This window comes from Pyxicephalus adspersus, chromosome 10 (genome assembly GCF_032062135.1).
Source record: "Pyxicephalus adspersus chromosome 10, UCB_Pads_2.0, whole genome shotgun sequence".
NCBI classification, from domain to species: domain Eukaryota; kingdom Metazoa; phylum Chordata; class Amphibia; order Anura; family Pyxicephalidae; genus Pyxicephalus; species Pyxicephalus adspersus.
Genome location: NC_092867.1, coordinates 42,881,134 through 42,900,651, shown reverse-complemented (window position 1 = coordinate 42,900,651; position 19,518 = coordinate 42,881,134). Strand labels below are relative to the sequence as shown.

At 38.2% G+C, this 19,518-nt stretch overlaps 2 protein-coding genes across 5 annotated transcripts in view; one reads left to right on the top strand and one right to left on the bottom strand.

Moving 5' to 3' along the window:
• Positions 1-330: 330 nt before the first annotated feature.
• Positions 331-6,173, bottom strand: RPS24 (ribosomal protein S24). 3 transcript variants are annotated; one of them, XM_072424996.1, is made up of 7 exons: positions 6,089-6,173; positions 4,526-4,591; positions 4,124-4,333; positions 3,466-3,576; positions 2,473-2,490; positions 671-694; positions 331-411 (listed from the first exon to the last, which is right to left on the bottom strand). In XM_072424996.1, the coding sequence occupies exons 1-5, from the start codon at positions 6,089-6,091 to the stop codon at positions 2,485-2,487; spliced, it is 396 nt and encodes a 131-aa protein (XP_072281097.1). In that variant the 5' UTR covers positions 6,092-6,173; the 3' UTR covers positions 331-411; positions 671-694; positions 2,473-2,484. The 3 variants fall into 3 exon arrangements, with proteins under 3 accessions (XP_072281097.1, XP_072281098.1, XP_072281096.1); XM_072424997.1 differs by lacking the exon at positions 2,473-2,490; XM_072424995.1 differs by lacking the exons at positions 671-694; positions 2,473-2,490.
• Positions 6,174-6,497: 324 nt separating this feature from the next.
• POLR3A (RNA polymerase III subunit A) overlaps positions 6,498-19,518 on the top strand; it is a 31,250-nt gene continuing 18,229 nt past the window's right edge. For both annotated transcript variants that reach the window (XM_072424994.1, XM_072424993.1), the window contains exons 1-14: positions 6,498-6,647; positions 11,227-11,362; positions 12,834-12,971; positions 13,591-13,762; positions 14,183-14,337; positions 14,510-14,749; positions 15,381-15,543; positions 16,006-16,142; positions 16,389-16,492; positions 16,823-16,964; positions 17,316-17,456; positions 17,867-17,936; positions 18,664-18,791; positions 18,901-19,039. In XM_072424994.1, coding sequence (XP_072281095.1) covers positions 6,607-6,647; positions 11,227-11,362; positions 12,834-12,971; positions 13,591-13,762; positions 14,183-14,337; positions 14,510-14,749; positions 15,381-15,543; positions 16,006-16,142; positions 16,389-16,492; positions 16,823-16,964; positions 17,316-17,456; positions 17,867-17,936; positions 18,664-18,791; positions 18,901-19,039 — 1,906 coding nt within the window. In that variant the 5' untranslated portion in view covers positions 6,498-6,606. The remainder of the gene's footprint in view (positions 6,648-11,226; positions 11,363-12,833; positions 12,972-13,590; positions 13,763-14,182; positions 14,338-14,509; positions 14,750-15,380; positions 15,544-16,005; positions 16,143-16,388; positions 16,493-16,822; positions 16,965-17,315; positions 17,457-17,866; positions 17,937-18,663; positions 18,792-18,900; positions 19,040-19,518) is intronic.

The following is a 19,518-nucleotide window of genomic DNA, read 5'->3' as shown; positions in this document are numbered from 1 at the left end:
CAGAATATGCAGGCCAAATATTTGGCAGTGTCCTTCCTAAGTAAACTGATCAATAAATGATCTGAGAAGTGTCTCAAACCAATTGGTCTGCTGCTAGGCACAAACCTCAATATGATGGGGTACTTCTTTGATCAGACTACAAAAACTGGAGGGGGCAAGTCTAATCTTTTTTTAGGGGTCCTGAGGTGTAACAGCTCATAATAGCACCAAGTGATACATTTTTTCAACTTAATTGTTATTTTGCAAAGTAATCATACACTCCAAAACATAGGAAAACCCATCCCAAAACCTGCATCACTATTAAGTCACATAAACCAAATCAGGCAATAATCAATTTTTATAATTTTTATTACAAGATCCTGGAATAAAGTACAATCTTCAGATAGCTCATCTTCAGATCCTTTAATCCTTCTGTAAAAGAAAAGACATGTAAAACAGTTACAAATTTGTAAAATATGTTTTCTGCACATATAGAACACAAGGATATAGCTGGGATGTGAGAGGCATTTTCTTATTTTAACCATAAGCAAGCACTGAAACAAGTGACTCATGCAGCAACGGTTCCACTATTTGCAAATATTAGGTAGCTTGCAGGGCAATTCAGCCCTGCAGGGTCAACCACACTGTAAGCATTTCCATGCATTCATGCTCATTACAAACTATTTTATACCTTTGAAAATTAGACCCCAACTCACTGAAGAAAGTAGCAGGAAAAGATAAGAGAAATAGAAAAGTTAGAAAAACATTATATATATATAAAAAAAATAAATAAATAAATGTTTGCAAGGTTACATAATATACTGAATTGCTATGGAAGATACTGTAGCGCTACTACAATAGTGATCAACTAAATATTCAAGATTAAGTAAGGTACTTAGGTGAAACATGTGAAGAATGAAAACAATAAATATACAAAATGGTTAAAATATCACATTAAAAAAATGGTATGCAGATATTTAAAAAGAATTAAATCTTTGCAGTTCATAGCCAAAGTCAAGGGCTTTCTTTTGGATCAAGAAAAAGGAATAACCTTCAGTTGGGATTTAATGGCTCATCCAGGCAAGAAACCCGTATTTAAAATTTGTTTTCAACAATCCCTCAGTTTTAAGCTATGGGAACATACCCCAGCATTTATACCCACATGGGCATAAAGGTATTATCTTAAAGACTAAAAATGATTTTCAATCCAAGAACAGAAATTTAACTATTGCAACTTGCCAGTCCGTTAAATGTGGGTGCTGAATTTTTTTTTGTTGTATTTTAAGTTTGTGTGTGTACAGGATGATGATTGAGATTCCAATGTAGTAGAGAATGTTTACAAAACAGGAGATGGTTGGATTTCTGGCAAATCAACAGGTATATTTACTATGTAGTAACTTCTATCAGACCCTACAATACAAAGTTATGTTTTATTAGGATTCCTATGTGAGTTCAAATGCCAGGTAAGTCCATAAATTAAACAGGCCACTTGTTTTATGTTGCGTAAGATATTTTCAGAACCATCCACATTCAGTAGAATGCAAGAGACCACTAATGATGCAGGTAGAGCGTTCTGAATTCACCGACTAAGGCCTTGTACTGATGGGCTTTTGTTTGCATTAAGCAGGATTTGCATTCCCACACAAGTCCATTGGATTGCAAAGCCAGCTTGAAGCAGGTCAGAAAGAAGTCAAATGCAGGTGAAATTCAGAAGTCCAATAATCTTTTTTTCTTGGGTCAATGACTGATGCAGAAGCAGCATAAATCATCATAAAGTCTCCAATGGGAGCCAACAAGTTTATTACAGTAAGTGTCCTTGGCAATACACTGGCTGTCATTGCTATCCTCGTTCTTAAATGGACACAGTCATGAAAAATAATGGAGGTAAACTCTCCCTTTGAGGATGGAGGTTCCCTGCCGTCAATTTAATGCTGCGACTTCAATTTTGTCAAAATCATTGACTCAAAGCAAAAGCATTTAGAATTTACAAAATAAGGTATGAAATAGCGGCCACCATACTTCTGCCATAATATTCACTTAAAGTATAAGTAATGGTTAATCCTCAGTATTAAGTACACATATCCATTGACCTCCAGAGAATTTAAAAAGAAAATGGAATTTTCTATTGGATAAGGGCCATAAATATACTTAATCTGGTCAACTGTGCCCCCTGCTCAAAACTAATTACTGGAGCACACACTACATGAGCGGCCTCAGCTCCAGATATGAGCTAGGTCCACTATTAAGCCTGAAACAATGACTTACGGTTAGGAAGTAGAGTTCCCATTATCACTGCTTACATAGACCATGTTCTATACTGCGTAGAATATATAACACACTTTCCTATTTTCACCATAATAATCTTCTGAACAACTCAATTTGACACCGTAGCACATAATATTACTAAAGGTACAATGAAGCTTATAAACATGCAGATCTAGTTGGGAGTGTGTGGCAGTGAGGTTTGGATGCACACTCATGCAATAACTGTACCTGCTGATCACTTCATTTCTGAAGGAAGAAATCCAAGAAAGTGTGAAACAAAAGTAGAAATAGTCAGACAAAGTCCCAACTACTACAGCTGAATATGTGGTAGGCACTACATGCAGTAGAAATATGACAGGTCACTACCTCTATAAAAGCCAAGGTTTTGTTCTTTAAAAGTGAATTTTTAAAGCAGATCTACCACAATTTTGGAAACCCACTTTCAAAACATCTTTGCTACAGTTTCCGCACAGAGCATTGAAAATATTAACTCAGCTCCCTTCTCTACAGTATATATATATATATATATAACTCAGCTCCCTTCTCTACAGTATATATATATAATCCCTTCTCTAATGTAGTCTTTTAGGTTTATATCTGCAGCTTTATGAAGTTGGCATGAAATAAAACTGAAAACAGATATACAACACTGCTCTAGCTATATGCCATTATCTGCCAACATTAGTTGTATAGAGGTGATAAATCTGCTTTAAATAGCAGAAGAATATATACTTTACAGTAACTAAACCCAGACTTGTGCCGATTTCTAACTAAAAGTTCACAAATGACTAGAATCATGGAATTGTCAAGAAAGGATGGTATGATTAAGATGTTTCAAAGTACAGTGGATCCTACTGACAATATAGTAGAGGTATTATGGAAATACACTATTGAAAAGATTGCTAATTTAGGCCTAATACCATAACTGGCCAAAAAGCAAGTCAAGGGCATCCCGACTACAAACTAGCAGGATAGGAATATGTGGTATTACACAAATTAGACCTCTAATCAAGGAATACCATTTTCGGAACATCCCGACAACCTACTGAGGTTAAATAACGTCTACCATGCTACTGAAAAAAACAGTTTATCTAAGAAAGTCCTTTTACCTTCTGTATGCCAAACATTGTGATAATGGGAATGAGAGAGACAGGGTGATTATTGATGTAGAGATGCAACATATGTAAAAAAGAACGGTGTATTGCAGTTTCACACGCTTACCTTTTTACCAGCACCCACACTAGCTTTGGCTGTGCCCCTGACTTTCTTCATTCTGTTCTTCCTTTCTTTACGCTGTTTTCTGGAAGTCTTTTTCTTCTCATATAAGCCATGCTGAAATAGAAAAGTATAGGTTTATGAGGGCAGGTATTATAGAAGAAAGAGTTTCAAGCACCCCACCCTAGATTTTTTTAAACAATGTGGTCCTGATCCCTTTCCTTCCCTACACTGACCTAAACCAACCCCTTCCCCAACACACAGGTCAGTAATTGCGGAGATCCAGGCACCTAGCTTACACACAGTGCAGTACAGCCCTAGTCACTTTTTTTGTGCAGCCTCATAACATGGAATGAAGCTGCACTGCACCGAATGTAAACAAAATGAAGTTCAATCTCAATAAATGCTGAACGACGCAGGGAAGGTTAGATAGAATTAGGGCTATGTCGTTTTAAGCATATCTATTTTTTGCTAAGCCTGACGGTAGCTATGCTAAAGGGCCCTGTATTTTTTCCAAGCTTCAGAATACTTATGGGAACATCTGCTTGCTTATTTGTAATAAACGTCCACTTGCATTCCGAAAATTACTCCCCAAGTGCTGTAACAAGCCTCTACCAAAAATTGGTTTTACATATAACAAAACTGGACTGTGTACTGTAATTACCCTGGCAAGTCTGTGTTTGGGCTCGTTTTTCTTTGCATAGTCCAGGGAATCGTAGATCATGCCAAAGCCAGTAGTCTTGCCACCTCCAAAGTGAGTTCTAAAGCCAAATACAAAGATCACATCTGGGGTAGTCTTGTACATTTTGGCCAACTTCTCCCTGATTTCAGTCTTGGGGACAGTGGCTTTTCCAGGATGAAGGACATCTATGACCTGTAAAACAAAACACAAAAAACAGTTGGTAGGCAGAATCAATACAGATTTCATTCCACAAATAATCAGACGGGGTAACTCTTACTTTGCACTCTTAGTCATTTTACTGAAAACCAAGAGTGAGGCTATAAAGCTTTAAACTACACAAAACATGCATTAAACACAAACCCACCAAAAAGCTCAAATACTTACCATCTGCTTCCTCTGAAGCAGTCTGTTGGTCATAAACTTCCTAGTTCTGATAGTCACACTGTCGTTCTGGAAAGGAAAGAAAACAAGTGGTTACTTATTTAGGACAAACATGCAAGCTTTATAATATAGCGGTATATTATGGAATGAGAAACAAAAATACATTAGAGCTGAACTTCTAAAAAAAAAAAAAAAGAGTAGCTTAGCCTCTTATGTATCAGCAGCGTTCAGACTTCCACCCTTCCACGGTTTATGCCCCTTTAATGCCAATTTGTGCATGTATGCGGTTTAACTTCCCAAGTGCACCTTGCCTAATCTCTGCAAGCCTGATAACACTGCAGTTCCGCTTCAGGTATAACCCTACTAGTGCTCCCAGTAGCCAAAAACTATATGATCCATACTTAAAATCTAGGCAATCCCAATGCTTTGCCACACAAGGGCAACATAACCATCTACAAAGCCACTTCTGGGGTTAGAGGACTTGTTCCCTTACTACTCCCCACTGACAGTGATGGCATTCAGCCGCTCAAGCATACAACACAGTCACATAGGGCCAAAGTCATACCCCGTAAACGCTCCAACACTGAACTAGAGCTGTGGGAATGAAAGACAAGTATGTGCTGCTGGTGGAGCCACCATTAAAGTGAACCTTAAATGTGAATACCCCGTTACCTGAACAGGCACCCAGCACCGCAGATCTGTGCCTGAACCAAGGAGGTAAACAGAGGACACAGCCATTATGTACCCAGCTGGGGGATTATTCTTTGTTAGGACATATTAAAATTAACATTCAGTACTGACGAGGCCGTAGTACCCATGTTAAAGCAGCAGCGGCTGCAGTCCATGTTTCACTTGCCTTCAGTGTTGACATCCCTAGTCATGGGAGAAAAACCTGGGGTGCAGAAAGAACCCCAAAATATACCAGCACATTGCAAAATCATCTAACAAGATGCAATCTGCTTTGTATCCCTCCAGAGGCATCGTCACCATAAAGCAAGAGACAAGGGTAGGGTAATCAGAATTGTCATTACAGGTTCTCTTTGCAGATATCAGACAGCATTACACAAGGAAGGGGGGACTCTGACATTACAATCAGACTCTGTAGTTTGCAGTCAGGCCTGGCTTAGCAGATTGTATTAAGCAAGCAGCATTATTTTATTAAAAGACATGAGCAGCCCATTAGATCAGGGGACTGGGGGGTGAAATACATGACTTGTGGAGATCTCTGCAGAATGACAACCAACTTGTCAGCACAGACAGGCCGATCAGGGACGAGGAGCTTTCAGGAATATGAATGGTCCGATATACAATCATTTATTGGAGGTCTCACACACGTGACCACACAGCACTCGGCTCCCTACTATACAGCCCGGGTCACTAGGCCGACAGAGGCTGAGCTTCCACTTGGCACTCCATACACCATTTATTACACTCCATCCACAAATATACAGCCCATGCTCTTCAGAGATTCGTACATTACATACACCAAGAAAACTAGAACCCCCCGTGACCGGATGGCCGTGATATTCCCCGGATTATAATACATTCCACATCGGCGACACTCACCATCTTGCCACCGTCTCTCTCAGGGGCGAAGGAAAGAAAGAACGAGACTTCCTCCGCCAATCAAATTGCAGCAGTCAGAGGAAGAGGGCGTATCTACGCGAGTTCACTCGAAGCGCACCGATTGGAGGTACGAACTATCAATCAGCGTACAGTGCCCGCCTATTAGTCAGTGTCTTCCGTGTTTCGGATGTAAATACACATATTACCTTTATACACATACATAAAACGTCTAATGTAACAACAAAACTAATGTGAGGAAAGAGAAAACCAGAGCAATAAAATAAAATGAAGAATTTAACCCGTAAAAGTAGCAACCTGTTTTTTTTTCTCTTGAGTACCCGATAAGAAATTCCTGATGGTGGCGCTGTGAAGGAGATCTTGCTTTGTGACGTCTTATCTATAGGCAGCTCTGTGGTACAGAGTCTCCCGGAAGTGATAAATGCAGCTTGGAAAGTGCTCCTCATGTTGTGAAGTTGGGGAGATTTCACGTGTAGAAGAGGAGACACGGCTGAATCAAGATGAAGGAACAATTCAGAGAGACAGATGTGGCTAAAAAGATGTGAGTGCTGCTGGTTTGTGATTTCTGGTGATACCAATGCCATGTCATGTGCTCTGCACTCTGTAATTCCATCTGCTGCAATGTGACAGCTATACTTTCCTTTCATTGTAAATAAATAATAGATTACTGGTGGTGGAAGAAAGGTTTGTGCAAGGCTGGGGGTCACGGAATACAAAACAAATGTCTATTAGAGCAGAAATAAACTAAAATGAAAACTTTAGTTCTGCACATAAATTACAAACACTCAGGACTGTTACTGCAGACGGTACAGGCGATGTCCCCATTGCAATAAAACATACTTCTTGAGCTCAGTGTAAGATGCTGGGTGGGACGATGGCTGAAGATCTGCCTCCAGGAGGATCGGCAGAAGATGGCGGCACCTGGCCCAGACTGAGGACAGATCAGTGTATATCACACATACAGTCCCCCAACTCCCGGTCTGTGGCTGGTGAGTTGGGGACCGCAAGTGGCAAAAGCGACAGCAGTGGTAGCGCCGGGACCCTTCTTACACTGCTCTAAAGCTAGTGACAGTGTGACGGCAGGAGAACAAACAGCGGGAGCGCAGGTGGCTCTACTCACACTGCTTACACAGGAGCTGCTGACAATGGCAGAGCAATGTTTGTAAGGCTTACACTTCCCTGCCATTCCCACCGACTCTGCCACCTGACAGCACACCAGCTCTCATACACTACTCTTCTGTTCTCAGCTGGTGTGTTCGCTGCTGAGTAGTGTAAGCTGTACATATACCGGTACTAGGAAAAATTTTATTCCATGTTACTGTGCCTTGCTGTCTTTAAGCTGCATAGCTGGAAGGAAAATAGTATTTGAGAAGGAAATCTGCAGTGACAACCCTGCCTGTCACTAACTAGTTTGGCCTAACACTAAACTTACTCAGGGCTGTGGAGTCGGTCGATAAATCCTTCGGATTCAACTCCTCAGTTTCTGGTACCTCGACTCCGACTCCCCTGTATTTTTTATGCCAATTTATTTTCCCCGTTGATTGAAGGAAGGCAACATACATGCCATTTAACCACAGAACTACCTGCTAGGAAACTGACTCTCTACTGTATTGGCCAGTTTAAACAAAAGACAAAAAAATGAAAACAATAAAGTTTTATTTATTGTTTTTATCAAGTAGCTATAAAGTAGTAGCATAGCATGCATAAAAATCAGGAACAGGAACTTTACTAGTTTAAAAATATGAACCACATTCTTTGGTAATTTTAAAAACAAAAACAAAGCTTAACTACATGAACAAAAACAAGCTGGAATATAGTTGTAGAATAGCTGTTAAATGCCATCCATAACTAACTCAATGTAGTGTTCTAAGAAAGAAAATTGCTTCTGCTAGATCCTCTTTCATAGAAGCTCTTAAATCTGACTTGATTATTTTTAGAGGTGAAAATAGTCTTTCAACACTTGACTTGGGTGGGTGGCATTGCTGTTACGGTTCTAGCCATATCACTAATAATCTCGGGATAAACAAGGGTGGCTTCTCCTACAGTCAGTTTTGATGAGCTATCAAACTTTTCTACTTCTTTTATTCTTTAAAATACTCCTGCTGCAATCTCTTTATTTGGACATTTTCTGGTCGTATATCTTTCATGCATATGCAACATCGCTTTACTGTTGAAAGTTCCATTTTGTCCAAGTAGGAATCAAAGTCCAATTCTTCATTTGAAGATGATGATCCTGAGTTACCAGTGCTTATTGCTTCATCCAGTGGTGGTGTTTCAGGTAGTAATCCCTTCCTGCGAACTTTTACTACATAGAGGGCTTTTTTTGCATTATCAGTCTGGTCATCGCTTCTCAAAATTTGGCTCATTGGATTAACATAAATCGCAGCTAACAAGATTTAATTATCCAGAGATTCTCTCTTTTCCTAATTGAAGATACAATGTCATCAGCTATTAACCCTCCACTTTTGTTCAGGCAATATATCAAGCTCTTCCATTTTAAGAAGATTTTACTAGGTGTTAAATCTTCAGATTGTAAACTCTTGATGACAGTAAAGGAGTTAGAAAGTAGATTTTCCAGTGCTTTTACTTGTGTCCACTGGTTTTCAGCTAATAAAACATTTTCATTGTCCAGTTCTTCAAGAAAGTCTTTTAGTTCAAGCAAACGCTTTAACATCAAATGCTTCCCCAGCGTGTTGTTTGATCCAAAATGGCTCCTTTTCCTGCACGTCCTTTCAAAATGGCATCTGTTTTACGGGCCCCGGCTGCAGCAGTTACTTGCCTCATTTTGCCAATTAGAGTAGCTGCATGACAATCTTTCAATCCATCTTTTATTGCAAGTTGCAGAGTATGAACAGCACAACGCATATGTTGAAGAGTAGTACGCTTAGATGCTTCTTCAACAATGTTATCCAAAATGTCACTATTCTCTTCGCTTTCACTTTCTCCAATACTTGCAGAATTGTCTTCCTTTAATATCTGTCTGTCACTTTCTTCATCTACTTTATTCATTTTCTCAATAGTGCTGAGCATATTAGAAGCATTATCTGTCACATTACATAGAATCTGTTCCTTTTTTAATTTCAAAATCGTCTAGAACATCCTCCACTAACTTCTGAAGATAGTCACTGGTGTGATGTACCTGGGTGTCCTTTATTCCTAGAGTTTGCGTTATAGCAAAATAATTGACTCTGACGTATGCATGCATCCATTTTTATAAAGACAAAATGTCCCTTCAGACCTTTTCGTAGGTCTTCCTTTTTACATTTGGCCTCTTCAATTATAAGTTTCCTTATACTTTCACTTTCGGGAGAAACACCAAGTCTTTTTAGCCATTTCTCCATTTAGGCCTAAAAAGGCTGGCTGTGAAAAAGATAGTGGTACACTATTCTTTACTACCATTTCAATAATGTGGTTTTTGAATTTTTCTGGTGTCATTGTAAGTTACTTTGACAGATCTTCATTTAAAGGACAGATCTTCACTAAAGGATCTTCATTTTTTTAATCCCAGAAGTAGATGGAATATTTTCATTGATATTTCTCATTCACAACTTCTAACACTTTAGGGTGAAAATGCTGCAAGTATCTTTTCAAATTTGATGCTCTTGTAGGTGCATTTTTGTTACACCCAATTTTTGCATCACATTGTTTTTCACCATCATCTTCAAGAATTCATTGTTACAAGTAATGTTTCCAATCACATGATAATGTAAAGTGTTCATAAACAGCAGACTTTATTATGTTTGTTGACAGACTTTTTCCCTTTGTGAATGGGGTGCTGCTTTAACTAAAATATAAATATAAAATATGTTATACTAACTAGCATATTCTTTGAATTAAATAAAGACATACACATAGTCCTGCACTATTGCATACATACATACATACATACATACATATGGCACTATACACACAAATAAGCTATAGCCCTGCACTAAACTTAGACATAAATTGTCCTATACAGAAAAACATGCACTATACACAAACATTCATACATTCCTGCACCATACACACAAACATACACATAGCCCTGCAGTTTTATCCAGAAGCATGCACACAGCCTTCCATCATAGTACACAAGCAGCCATGCAGTTTTAAAATAAACATGAACACACCCAACGCAACACAGACAGAGGAAGTTGAGCAGACTCTGCTGCCTTTATCTTTGTTTGCTGATGTTCTGCTAAAGACAGGGCAGTGGGAGGGTCTAGGGCCAGGAGGGCCACTTAACTAACTTCCTAGTATTAGGTGGTGTGCAAAATGATGTTAAAAGTTTAGCTCAGGATGGGAGCATATATGGAGAGTGCAGACAGGACACCTGAACACACATCGGGCCATAGCACTCACCTACACCTATATCATTACACTTGTTTACACTCAAATGGAACTTGTTAAATACATTATATCTGAAATAAAATGAAAACAAACACTTTTTGTAATGTACATAATCCAGATTACAATAATGTGAATGACAGGTTGTATAATAGCTCAGCTGAACTTCACAGTAGTAGAACTACAACTATGCATTGGGCTTTATTCTTACATCAGAGAAGTACTTAATTATGACTGATTATGATTGTTTGTGAAATAGGACATTTGAACTTGCTGTATTTTTTTTTAATTAAAATTTTAATTTATCTGGAGTTGGTACATTTTTATCGACTCCGACACCAGGTACCCAAAATTGTCTCTGACTCCACAGCCCTGTAACTACTGCCAGGTATTGATTGAATAATACAAATCTGTAATAATTTATTCATTTCTGCCTCTGGCAGTCCCTGTACAGTGCAGACTTGTTAGAAGTAACCTACTGAGCCAATCAGTTGTGTCTCAGTGTAAAAACCTGCTGATAAACCTACTTCCCCTGTCACAGTCTATACAAAAGGAACCAGACCTGTTCTTGTTGCCGAACTATAGCCGAGAACTAAAATTTGGTTCTTCTGTGTTGCAGAACTGTCAAATTCTTAGCATTAGCTGGACAGTCACACAAATCATTGCATAGGCAAATCACTACTTCATATGTATTTTATCTGTGTATTAAGCTGCTTGCCTGGGGTTTTAAATTTTGTTATTTCTATTTCTTGATGGCATTAAATATTTGGTTTCTTGTCTTGTGTCTCCAGAAGCCACATTTGCTTTGGTGTAAAGTCTGCAGAGCAGATGAGGCAGCAGGCACACATCCAGGTGGTAAGCAAAAGCCTGTACAGCCAAGACAACAGCCGCACACCTCTGCCTTTTGGAGTACTGGATCATCGAATGGTACGTCAGTGTGGATTTATGGTCTTGTAGCATTTGTATTTATTTTTTTACTATGGCTAATCATGTTGCATGTCAATAATTGAAATACATTTTTTTTTCTCTAAAATTCCACCCTATGGCCTTTAATGTGTTATTGTGCAATGCCAATTAAAAACATGCAGTGCCATTTTAAAGAACCTGTCATGAATGAAATACAGTGACCTCCATTACTGGTCCAGAACAAATTTGTAATAGAGTAGAGATGTCCTTTCATGTGTGCTTTGCTTGTGGCAATTAAAAAAACAATAAAGATCTTTTATTTCAAGTAAAGGTGTGCATGGGGGCAATCTAGTCTCCTCTCCTGTAGTAATGGGTAGGGATGGTATATTACTGAGCACTCTCCCCCTTCACTTGCATTGCGATCGTTCATCGTCCGTGGATCTGCCAGGACGGTTGTTCGGACAATGAATGTCGCACGCTGTACACACTTCTTGTCTGATATTGGCCCTGAGCTGATTATCCAGCGAGAACCATTGGAAGTGTGTACCTAGCTTTATGCTTTTATCTAGTGTACAATGTCAACAGATTGTGAAGGATAGAGCAGACAAAGGTTAATACAATTAGCGTAGTACCAGGAGACTCTTGTCTTCTTTTATTGTGTCCCATAGAAGTGAGTCGGCTCTTTACTAACAATAGTTCAGTATTTCTATGAGGGCAGACGTGTGGCTAGCCGCTACTAATGCTCTTTGGAGGTGCAAAGAAGGACAGTTCACTGTAAAAACATAAAATGACTTCAAGTGTTCAGTCCATGGGTAGGATGTGATGTCACTATAGGGTGAGGAATATTCACGTGACTGTGAGAATGTCAGTTCAGAAATCAAGTGGGCAGCCACTGATTTATGATCATGTAAACTCTACCTGTGTAATTCTATATTCAGATTTGTATTACTATCTGATATTGTTTCATACATGGGCATTTTAAATCTGCTCCTCTGTTCTTTAATCTAATTGTTTACCATGTACACCTAAATTATTTCAGCCAACTTATTTTTAAGGGTTACACCATAGTCACTTTTAGGGTTAAAACAATGCAGACACGTGATTTGTCATGTTAAGTACTTTCCTTAAGTACTTGTAACTCCGTAGCAGGAGCAGAAACCCAGAATTAGCGTTTGGTCCCTGGGTGTGATAATAGACGGCGCATGTCACTGGCATCTGGTGGTTCCTGCTTTAATTCACACTAAAGTTGATTTGTTACAGCAATCGGTGCTCCTTCTCTTTCAGTGTCCAGTCACAGGCTTGGGACAGGGACAAGTTTTGGTTGTAGTAATTACCTGCAGTAGTGTTCCAAGCTCCATGCTGTATGAAATATCAGCAAGGAATGGAAAGAACTGTAAATCATTTGGCAGCTATTGTGTGTGTTTCCTGTGTTCTGGGCTGTTTGCCTGGAATTTGCCTCTAAAGCTTATCATTTTTTTTACTTTGTATTTAGGGTACAAGTGAGAAAGACCGACCCTGTCAGACATGTGGGAAGAACTTGGCAGATTGTTTAGGTCACTATGGTTACCTAGATTTGGAGTTGCCTTGCTTTCATGTTGGATACTTCAAAGCTGTCATTGGAATATTACAGGTGAGAATCTTTCTTGCTTTTTCTATCTAGTTTATGTGTTGGGGAACCAAAATAAAGATGGAAATGATACATATTAGTACATCAGAAGAAAAGTTACTTAGCTTGACAGTCTGGATAAGCCGAGTATCCCAAATTTCACAAAACCTCTGTGCAGGAGTAAATTCTTGTTAACTTGGCATCCAAAGCTTTCCAGAATGGCTGAAATGTCTAATAATCCTTGCTTTAGTCCACTGGAAAGCTGGTTTATAAAGGTAAGTATGTTCCCATTTTCTTATAATGTTTAAGCATTTGTTGTTTTTTTTTTTTATTCAGGGGTGCAGGGCTTAGATATAAGTAATAACTCTAAATTTTCCTCTTTAAATACTATTGCTTCAGCTAATATATTGGTTAATTCTTGTTGGAAAATCTAATTGTACACATTTTGGTGAGTGGGCTACAAAGTTACGTAGTGAGGAAAAGGATAACCAATATAGAGCATGTATCTTTAAAAAAGTCAGCATTTTTGGAACCCTTATGTCTTTCCTAGTAAAAAACAAATCTCCTTACTTGGGAACTTTTATTCTGCAATATTTAGGGTAGACTGTTTGAATCGGGACTAACCCTGCCGTTTTCTCTTTAGATGATCTGTAAAACCTGCTCCCACATCATGTTGACAGCTGATGAAAGAAAACAGTTTTTGGACTACCTGAAAAAGCCAGGTCTTACTTACCTTCAGAAGAGGGGCTTAAAGAAGAAAATATCAGAAAAATGTCGCAAAAAGACCATTTGCCTGTATTGTGGTGCCTTTAATGGTATAGAAATATACATATTTTTTTACATTTTGTATGGTCCTATTTTCTTTTTTCTAAAAATGTTAAGTATTTAGAAAGAATTACCTTTTTATGCACATACTATCTTCATGGTTTCTCGCTGCTGAGAGATGGAGGAATGTTTGTCGATTGGGGTGTTGGAGAAAGAATGAAAAAGGTTGCAATCTGATTATGGACAGGGAACAGATGAAGCTAGGCTGGAAATTATCAAGGGCAATCGAACAAATAAGCATGGCAGAACTGACCATAGTTGAGCAGCACATTGCATTAGTTTGGGGTAAACTGCAGTGATTTTATCCGGGGGGTAGAGGCACAGAAAGTGCTGAATGCAGACTGTCGATAGGAGGGATAGTCATGATACATGCTTTCAATCCAAAATCAACAATTCTGTTACAATTTCAGGTCCAGTAAAGAAGTGTGGCTTACTTAAAATTATCCATGAGAAATACAAAACCACCAAAAAAGTAATAGATCCTCAAGTATCCCAGTTTCTGCAATCATTTGATACAGCAATAGAGCACAACAAGGAAGTTGAGGCTTTGTTGGTGCGCGCGCAAGTAAGTTTTTTACACTACCAGTATATTTTGTTCAAACTGATCACTTTTTTTCCATCTGGATTTCTAGTTTTCAACTTGAGATATATAGAAAGACACGTTTGCTAAAAATGTTGCTGTTTGTGTTGAAACACCTCTTACGTTTTGAAGTCCTAAAGAGTGTGTTTCTATGCAGGAAAATCTAAATCCTCTTGTGGTGCTTTATATTTTGAGACGTATCCCAGATGAAGATGTTCCTCTATTACTTATGAACCCAGAAGCTGCTAAACCATGTGACCTTATTCTTACAAGGCTGTTGGTTCCTCCACTCTGCATACGACCCTCTGTTATCAGTGAACTAAAGTCTGGAACCAATGAAGATGATCTCACAATGAAGTTAACTGAAATAATATTCCTAAATGATGTCATCAAGAAGGTAACCCATCTCATGTGCTTAAACGCTTGCTTACTGTTAAAGTGGAACTAAACCTTTAAAAAAAAAAATTGCAATCAGACAGGTCCTTTATTGCAGAAGAGACATGTAATTTCCCTTCTTCAATTTAAACAATTTTACCTTCCTGTTTGCATTTTTTATAATACATTAATCTGTCCCAACTTTTACGGGCGCCACCATCTTCCTTCTTTATTGCCTGGTTATAATTTTCAGCCATCTTGATTGGCTGAGATAATGTTTATTTAGTCTCAAAAGATGTTGGGATACCCAACATCCTAGATTTTCTTAAATATTAGGCAACAATCAGGCAGTTACATTTGGTTTGTTGAAGAAGGGGCATTGCAATGACCAACTTCCTGAGTGCAACTTGATTTGGGAAACTGTAGTTAAACTTTAATAAACCTTGTAAAAAGGAGTGATTGGGGTATCTGGGAGAAAAAACTCCTAAGATAAAGGTTTAGTTGTAAATTGCATTATAGCTTCTTATATTATTGTACAATATTGCATGTTAGAGCGAAGGAGTCTTGATTTACATTAAGTTGTTAACAAGCTTTAAAAGTCAGTTCTAACTCCATACGTTCATGGTGTGTGATTCTTTTTTCCCTGCTTTCAGCATAGAATGTCGGGAGCAAAAACACAGATGATTATTGAAGACTGGGATTTCTTACAGTTGCAGTGTGCTTTATACATCAATAGTGAACTTTCTGGCATTCCTATGAATATGGCTCCCAAAAAATGGACACGTGGCTTTGTCCAAAGGCTAAAGGGAAAGCAAGGTAAACATCCTTCATATACACAGTGCTCAGTTACTTACTGATATGAGGATAGCTATGACCTTCCTGGCTTCCAAACTGCAAATTTGTTAAGTAACTTTAGGAACAACACGGAGTATGCTAAAAAAAAAATGTAAAGTTATTTCAATTGTTTTTGTTACTATACTCCTTAAAATAAACAAAAAACCTCAGGACACAGTGTAATGGGTCTGGAGACCCGTTTATATAGAAAAATTATCACCCCAGTTTTCATTGGACCGGTTCACATAAACATATGTACTGTATCTGCAAGCTTTCAATATCTAGTTGCAGTTCATTAGTCTTATTCGGGACACGTCTGCTTTGTTTTAGCTAGTGCCTGGCCCATCTTCAGACACAGTTGTATACTTGCGTATGGGGCCCTTCCAAAACAACATTTTAATCATTCTTCTTTTACTATTTGTGTATTGAATATTTTTGTTACAGGTCGGTTTAGAGGAAACCTATCTGGTAAAAGAGTAGATTTCTCTGGCCGTACTGTCATATCCCCAGACCCAAACCTACGTATAGATGAGGTGGCAGTTCCTGTTCATGTGGCGAAAATTTTAACTTTTCCCGAAAAGGTAAATATGCTGCTATTGTTTGCTGCTTTTGTCTTGTCTTTTTTGTCAAATTTGAATTTATGGGCCATTAACTTTAAATGATAGGGAAGCACATTTCTTATTTTAACATGTATAATCACTTTTTATTTGCAGAAGTCTGGTTGTGACTAGTACACTTTAGGTTGAGTAATTAGTGCTACGTTTTGCCTTGTGCTACATTTAGTTACCAAAAAGTTCTTTGTTTACATTTTTTACTTTTCTGTAAAGGTTAATGGTGCAAATATCCATTTTATGAGAAAACTTGTTCAGAATGGACCAGATGTTCATCCAGGAGCCAACTTTATTCAACAGAGACATACCCAAATGAAAAGGTTAGCCTCCTACCTGATAGAGTATTTTATTTCCACTTACTTTATATACATATGGTAACCTAATGAAAAAAGTTTATATTTTTTTTGGACAAGAGTTTGTATTGTCTAAACCTAAATAAAGTTGGCAAGGTGCCTATTGCTTTTCTGTGTACGTGAAGTTGTCTAAATAACATATTCTGGTCTGGTGAATAGGTCAATACAGAGATTTTGATGCAATTGCCATGCTATTTTGTAAAGAAACAGAAGCTTATTAGATAAAAGGTGCAAGAAATAAGAGGGTAATGTTGACTTTTGACTTTTGTTTTCTAAAGGTTTTATATATTTCTTTAGATTTCTTAAATATGGTAACCGGGAAAAAATTGCACAGGAGCTAAGGTATGGAGACATCGTAGAGAGGCATCTCATAGATGGAGATATTGTTCTATTTAATCGACAACCATCCCTGCACAAGCTCAGTATCATGGCTCATATAGTGAGTAGCACACGTTTTTTATGCTTATCTTAGCATCTAACTAAATACAAGATTTAATAATAGGATCTGTAATCTTTTGCATCTTACCAATCCTTCAGTGTGGTGACTGCATATTATTTTATATTGTATTTACCTCTTCTTGTCTGCAACCCTTTTTCTGTCCTGGATTGATAAAGCTTGTAGCTCTTAAATCAGATTTTACCTACTGCGCCACAACCTCAGGAGAATCTGAGGCTTCAGCTTGTCTTTTCAGATAGAATGTCCATATTTTTGGTATATTAAACAGAACAAGTGTATTTTAGAATCTGTATTAAAATAAATACCTATGTATTTCTCATTGACTCCATATAGGCCAGGGTGAAACCACACAGAACATTCCGCTTCAATGAATGTGTTTGCACACCCTACAATGCTGATTTTGATGGTGATGAGATGAATCTACATCTACCTCAGACTGAAGAAGCCAAGGCAGAGGCATATGTATTGATGGGGGTAGGTGCTTTTATGCATATTTACAATCGCTGAAGATTTTGAGCGAAGAACAAAAGTTGATAATTTATTAAAAACATTACTCTGATTAATATATGGTGGCCTTGTCCAATTATTTGTTTTTTCTGAGACCCTGTACAAACTGTTCTGTACCCTTTGGATCATTGTTTCCTGGATGCAGGAAAGGTGCAGGGTCAAGAGAGGTCATATTGATCCTGGCTTCACTGCCATGTGATTTACTGATCTTTACCGGCATGCACGAAAGATGTTTATAGCCGTCTGATTTTAATTTGTTTATTTTATTTTTGTTTTCCTATTTTTGTTTTCCTAACACTAGGTAGTGAAGACAAAATCAGGATCATAGTTATGGAGCTTGCATCTTTTAAAAAGTAATTTTCCTGTTTTTATTGCAGACTAAAGCCAATCTTGTGACACCACGTAATGGGGAGCCGTTGATTGCCGCAATTCAGGACTTTCTCACAGGTATGTCGCTAATGAAATCCAAAGGGAAGTTGTAAATGAGACCAGTGGTTCAGTGTTCAGGACTATTTGAATAAAGCGCTGCAGAAAAGTTGTTTGTTTCTGGGGCCACAATGAAATCTCAACCTCTAACATGGCCCTGCCGTTTAAGATATGTGTCTTGTGTCCCTGGCCAGCTAGACACTGTGCACATTCCCTATATAGCAGACTTTTCCCAACAAAGAGGTAGATGTAGGTTAAGGTTCCTTTAGGAGGATAAAAACTTTGCTGCCAGTGCTCAGCATATTGGCACATTTTTCTACTTCATCCCTGCAAGAAATTGTGCCAGACCTATACAGTAAGCTGCACATTAATGGTTCAGTGTACTGAACTCAACTAAAGACTTCAGACTTGCAAATATTTTTTCATCCTGAAGCATGTTAGGATAATACATTGCCAAAGCAAGTTAAACAGTGGTTTCCTTAAGACTAGGAAATAGTTGGGTTCCTCCTCCCCAGTTGTCAGTTCAAGACATCAATAAATCTTTCATATAAAGTTTTGAAATGTAACATTCAGTACTATTCTACCTTTTTTTTATCCTTCCACTAAACACAGGTGTTCAAATACAAATTATGTTTTATTTTGTTGTTGGCTGTTTACCATTTGTCTACACACTGTATATATGTATTTTTACATTGATATGCTTGGCTTCTCTACACCAAATAGTCACCTAATATATTTTCTATTTTAGCTGCTTATCTCCTTACCCTTAAAGACACATTTTTTGATCGTGCTAAAGCTTGTCAGATCATTGCCTCTGTTCTGGTGGGAAAAGATGAGAAAATTAAAGTCCGTCTACCACATCCAACTATTCTTAAGGTACATACAACTTGTTGTCAGTCCTGGGATCTGACCAGTATTAAGATTTTACATGCAATATTGAGATTGTTTTGACAAATATATTAACTGTTTTCTTCCTTTTCCTCAGCCTGTAACACTGTGGACTGGAAAGCAGATCTTCAGCATTATCTTGCAACCAAGTTTGGACAATCCTGTCCGTGCTAACCTGAGGACCAAGGGCAAGCAGTACTGTGGGAAAGGGGAAGATCTGTGCCACAACGATTCTTGTAAGCTTTTCCTCCATAGAATAGCTTTATTCTTAGGGTTTACATAATGACTTTGTTCTTCAATAAAAGACAGCTGAAGGCTGCTGTGTGACATCTAAAAAAGCACCATATTAAATCGCTTTGCGGGTGTTCAATAGTTACAGAAAACATAACTCCCTCTGCCTTTATGACTAAATCAATTCCTCCTTTATTTGTGTTCTGCATCATCTCCTCCCAGACAACAGAGGCAGTGCTGTCAATACAGAAAGCAATTTGGCTAGGTTATGGTTGACCAGGTACAGGCTTGTGATTTATCATTGTCAATGCTAATGGACACATCCCTTCCAACATTTAACCCCAATGCACTGTAGGCAGGCACATTCTACATTGAGGGGTGTCAACTCTCCTCTGAATTTAGGAGCAGTGCAGCATTTTTGCCACACTAACACTAAAAACTGGGTCAGGCAGATTTTACTGGCAGGTTTACCAGGTATTTGTTG